This window comes from Gavialis gangeticus, unplaced genomic scaffold (genome assembly GCF_001723915.1).
Source record: "Gavialis gangeticus isolate Ggan-Ray unplaced genomic scaffold, GavGan_comp1, whole genome shotgun sequence".
Classification (NCBI taxonomy): Eukaryota; Metazoa; Chordata; order Crocodylia; family Gavialidae; genus Gavialis; species Gavialis gangeticus.
This window is the reverse complement of record NW_017729033.1, coordinates 1,257,555-1,263,310: the sequence shown is the minus strand read 5'-3', so window position 1 is coordinate 1,263,310 and position 5,756 is coordinate 1,257,555. Positions and strand designations below refer to the sequence as shown.

Here is a 5,756-nt window from a genome sequence, read left to right as displayed (position 1 = left end):
AAAAAAAAAAAACTGCAAAAGAAAGCAAAAACCTCCACAGTCTGTGCCAGTCTGACCGTGGGGGAAATTTCCTTCCTGACCCCAAATATGGCAATTAGTCTGACCCTGTGTGGAGGGACAAGACCCTGTAGCCAGGAACCTCCAGTTCAAGTCCCAGCAGGAGCACTGGTGCATCCCAGTCAAAATCCCCAGCCTTGGCTGTGGCCAGCACCCAGTGCTTCTGAGGAAGGTGAAGCCCTCTTTCCTCCTCTCTCTCCCTGATGCATGTAGGAATGTAACCCAAAAATTGAACTGATGACAAGAGTTGGTTTCTTTTCAGCGGGGTAGTTTATTGCAAAGGGTACTGGGGAGTTGTACACTTATGAGAGACCATTTAACTTATTAAAAATTGCACTACCCTACCTGCACACGCTCACACATGCATATACCCATACTCTCTCACAGATGACACACTTATATAATCCCAAGGGTGTTGCAGATAGGATGGCCCTATCCATTGATGGAGCGGGGTGTCCGACCTGGCATGTACAGGCGCAGGCTCTGGTGGCGAGGCATTCCCACATCATCTTTTCTCTTGCCCCCTTTTTATACAGTTTGTTTCTGGGCAAGGTTTCTCAAACCGTCTCCCCAAGGCATGCACTGTTTCGTCGTCACATAGAAAGGTTCCCCTTATCTAGCCAGCCCGAACCAGTCTTCCTGCCAAGGATGTTACACGGACCTCTGGCCTTCAGCGGCCTGCTTCTGGTTGCTGACACCATAACTTTTCCTTTGTCTCTTCCGTCGTCTTCGTGCCATCTGCTGCTGCTTTATTAGTCATATACACCACACTCATACACTCTATTGTTTACTTGACCTATTAATGATACATTGTCTGACTTACTGGCTACAGGAATAGGAGGAAAAAATTCCTTCCTATCCCTATGTGGCAATTGGCAAAGCCCAAAAGCATGGGGACATACCTATTGTAGAGCATAGGCATAGCTACTCCTACATCATCCCTGATCCATGTTTGTCCAACCTCTTCTTGAACACCCTCCAGTGATGGAGATCCCACAACTTCCTTAGACTATTTAGTCCACTGCCTTGCTGTTTAACAGTGAAGAAGATATCCAGTTTCAACCTACTTTGCTGCAACATCAAGCCATCCTTTTGCATCCTCCTTTCTGCAGCAAAAGAGGAAAGGTGCTTTCCTCCTTTATGGCAGCCCTTCAGATGTTTCAGGATTGCTATGTCTGCTTGTAAGCTGAACATGCCTGTTTCTTTCAATCCCTCCTCATGTGATTTGCCTTCCAAGCCCATTATTTTTGTTGCCCCTCTCTGTTACTTCTCCACATCCTTTTTCCTATGTGGAACAATGCACACAGTTCTCTGGATGAGGCCACACCAGTGCCAAGTAGAGAAGCCCTGTCACCTCCCATGTCTTGCACTTAATGCTTCTGTTGCGATGCAGCCCAAAACTGCTTTCCTTTTGTGCAGCAACATCACACTGCAGACTCATTGGGGATGTGATCCACTAGGACTCCTAGATCCTTCTGAGTAGTGCTGCCATCCAGCCAGGTGTCGCCCATTTTGTATTGGATTATTGTTCCCAGTGTGTTGCACCTTGCATTTGTTAGCACTGAATGTCATCCTGTGAGCTCCAGCCCAGCTTTCCAATCTGCCGAGATCCTTCTGAGTTGCACTCCTGTCCTCTGGTGTGCTCAGCCTTTCCCAGTTTCACATCTGCAAAGTTGCTCAAGAAGCTCTCTGTTCTAGCATCTGAATCATTAATGATGATTGTTGCATATAAATAAATTGTACCACTGTTGCTATGCCAACATAACTCCACGACACCTGTCTTTTGAGATGTAAAAGGCCAGTATCTTTTTTTGGAAGTGGTTTTAGCTAAAGTGAGGAGGGCATGGGGAAGCCCCCTTATGAAATAACATAATTGGTCTTGGGAAAACTACCATGGCTATACTGGTACGCTTCCATGAGTGGCATGGCCCTAGTTTAGGGAAAGCTCTGGCAAACTTCTATAGTCTCAGAAGAGTAGGGCTGGACGGGCTCTCAGGAGGTCATCTTGGCAATCTCCCGGCTCAAAGTAGGAGCATCCCTGTCTAAACCATCCTAAACAAGTGTTCGTCAGCCTACTCCTGATCTTCCAAGGAGGAAACCAAGTAAATGGTGATTTTTGGTTTTTGGGCCACAAGAAGAAGTCACTTGATAAAATTCGGATGCTTGTCTGTGCAGTCAGTATATCATCCCTATCGGTGTATCCTTGGCCAATTTTACTTGAATTCCTTTATTCTTTTCAGGGAAAGGTTGCAGAAGTTGGTATCGGCACACACTTCAAGTGTCCATCCAGTCCAGTTAGCTTTGGTTTTCTCTACAATAGCATTTTATAATGTCTCGCATGTGATAGCAGTTGAGCTGCTCTTCCTTCTTGCAGGCTTCACTAGTTAATCACTGATGAGTTGGGTGTGGCTTGAGGGGAGGATAGTGTTGAGGATCTCATTCCATGTGGTACAACCAGACATGAGCTTCCGAGACTTGAATCCCTGCCAAGGAGAGATTCTGTCGGTATAGCCACGGCTACTTCAATTACCTTATTACTTCAAGGATGTTTTCTTCAGCTCATTTGCTGTGTCTGGAAGGTGCCACGTGGTATTAGGAGTAGGCCAGAGTGCACCAAATGTGTTAGTTCCAGTCTTCAGTACTGTTCCAACTCCATGCAAGGGAACTATGTATAGCCCAAAGTGGGAAATGTATTCGTACCCACCCCACTTCTAATCCAGCCCAGTGCCAGGGAGCTGACCTAGCAAGTCCATGTTTCAGACCTCATGTTACTGTCCTAGTGGGCATCCCAAATAGGGATGACTCCACTTCTGCTGTCGTCAGTGATTAAAAATTCCCATTAATTTTAATGGGAGCAGAGTCAGAATGTTAAGCGTTGTCAAATCCTGGAAAATCTTCAGATTTTGGTTCATTTATTGATTTGGGCCTGTAGAACGTATGACTGCACATAATGATACTATTTTGTCCTGCAAACTAAGACAGACCTCTAAGGTACGCACTTTTCATGAAACTACATGTTCAAAATAAAATTATGCTACAACTTCAACCTGTTACTTAAGTATTATCACCCTGGTGCTTGTTAGTATTCTCCACACCCAAGAATTTGGGGTTCGGAGCTGTTCTCAGGGGGGATTGTGCATCTTGCAGGTTCTGGTCCTGCTAGAAGGAAATCCTTTTAATGAGGATGGTTGCAACAAAGCTTCATACATTTTGGGAGCCATACCAACACCCACAAGCCGAGGGAACATACTAAAGAGGGTGGTACTGTTTGCTGACACAAGTGAACTTGTTGGTATCTGGTGCATTTTTCTTAATTTCCCATTTATTTTCCAGGGTAAGGTGGCTCAGACTGCATGTATGTCGGCCTGCAAACACTTATCCACTTCGCTGATGCAGCTGCTGCTGGAAGTTGAAGTGAGGCAGCTGACACTGGGGGCCTTGCAGCAGTTCAACCTGGATGTGGAAGAGTGTGAACGTAAGGGACAAAATCATTCCATTCCTCATGTTTCACCTTGGGTAGTTGTGCGAGCATTGGGAACAGCTATGCGGGCAGCAGGTTGATTGCAAACACTTACTGAACAAAAGCCAAATGACTTCTCCTTTAAAGTTTTACTCTTTTGTTACTGTTTTATTGTGTATTTGTGTAGTCCAAATACAGCAGAAGATGGTCCCTATCCCTTGAGAGCATGTGTTCCACAATAGGACCAAGTGGAGAGAGTATAACGCAGAATTAAAACAAGAGGCTTGATAGGCTTGCACTGAAAATGTATTACTGGGACACCTTCTGTAGTAGGGTTCCCCATATCCCAGGCATGTCTACTGGTGTAACCTGTACAATCTGAATTTAATTTCTGTAATCGTATCTCTCCGGTTCTTCTCTCTAGTCAAAAGCAGTATCAACAATGACATTCGTTAGGCAGGGCGCGTAATTCTCTGAAGGACAAGTGGTGGAAATCCTGTCAGATGGGCTATTTAAAGCAGGACTAGGCAAAAATCTAGAGATTATATTTAGGGAATAATCCTGCAGCAGTCAAAAGATGGACTGGTTTTCTAATAGGTCTGTTTTTATTTTTAGCCCAGAAGTCCAAGAAACTTCCATTTGAAATTGCTGAATGGCACCACAGTTGGTGATACCGAGCACACATCTCTTATTTATCGTGTTAGCCACACATTTTATTTTCCTGCAGTGAACGGCTATGATGCTTTTCTTAATTATTCTTCACAATTAATTGGTTACCCAATGGGGAGGCAGTAGGATAAAGCATAAACCAGCGGTTCCCAAACTTTTTTCTTATTGCGTATCCCCTTCCAGATTTACCAGCTGTCCATGTACCCTTACCAGCACATTTTATATTTTAACCCCTTAATAATTGGATTATTATAATTATTATTATGAAAATTAAATCTTCCATTACACAACTTCTCCAGTGTACACCCTCGAGATGTCTTGCATACCCCCAAGGGTACGCGTACCACAGTTTGGGAACCCCTGGCATAGACCACACTGTTAGTTCATAACATAATAACATGTGTGCCCTCTAAAGAGCCTGGTCTTTTGCATTTCTACCTTTAAAATGTGGCAGTAAACTTTTCATTGGATTAACAGACGGATTAATCATTGGGTTCCACTGATTTGGGGAGATGATTTGCTCAGTGAATAGTTTTTAAAAATTTCCTGCTGCCAGTCCCAGAACCTCACCTGGGTTGTGATGCCCAATACAGGTTCTTTCCATCTCATGCATCATTTCCAGTTATGGACATATACAGCCACATTACATGTTATCTTGGTATATGGAGGGCTTGATAGGTATGTCCAGATTTGATGGAGCTATTTTTATTTCATTTATTACAGAACCCAAATGTTATGTGCATACTTGGTGAGCATGTTGCTAAGTGACAAAGCTGTTTGCATGTCATTTACAAAAAAAAAAAAGAGCATTCTGCATTTCAGACTAATTTTCTCTAAAATTTCACCATATAAAATCAAGCCGTTGTTCCCTTGTTATATCCTGACCCATTTCTACAGTAAATATTGAGCTGCATGACGATGAAACTTCCTCTGCATGGGCTGATACGCATTTAAAAAAATAGTTTCAGAAAAACAATATAGGAGACAGTTTCAGGAAAACAAGTTATTGTAGCGTTCTGAAAATGCCCACCTCTGCTTTTCTGATTGGAGTGTGGTGGGGCAGGAAACTGTATCCCAGTCTTATTAGACCGGGACACTGTCAACCCAGTACTGCTCCCCTTCAACTCCGTGGCAAAATTGTCACCGACTTGAGTCGAGCAGTATCAGGCCCTGAAACCATGTGCTGCATTTCACATTGAGTATAATCTAGCTTTATAACGTGTTTTTAATTGTCACTGCTCTTAATATCCAGTTAGCATCGGTCATCCACTTGATGCTGGCAAAATGTGTTCCTGTTGAGTGCCAGGTGTAACTAATGCTGTTTCAATTAAGCAGCAACCTTTGACATTTCCTATCCAAAGGTTAGATCAGTTCTCGGGAAGGTCACCTGATTAAATTTCTCCTTTAGTAGGACCCAGCCCTTCTATACTTTCCCTAATTTTCAAAGTTCTTGAACTCTCTGGGAGTAGGGTCTGAGTGGGCAGTGTGAACCGCACCGGAGCGGCGCGATAACGTCACGTGCGGTAAGCTAGGTCGCATCTTATTTCGGTGTTAAAAAAAAAAAAAAAAA

The 5,756-nt window shown here is 43.7% G+C and overlaps 1 protein-coding gene across 4 annotated transcripts in view; it reads left to right on the top strand.

Annotated features, from left to right (window-relative positions):
• The window catches only part of EXOC6B (exocyst complex component 6B), a 430,229-nt gene that overhangs the window by 280,167 nt on the left and 144,306 nt on the right, over positions 1-5,756 (top strand). For all 4 annotated transcript variants that reach the window (XM_019526166.1, XM_019526165.1, XM_019526164.1 and 1 more), the window contains one exon: positions 3,391-3,532. In XM_019526166.1, coding sequence (XP_019381711.1) covers positions 3,391-3,532 — 142 coding nt within the window. The remainder of the gene's footprint in view (positions 1-3,390; positions 3,533-5,756) is intronic.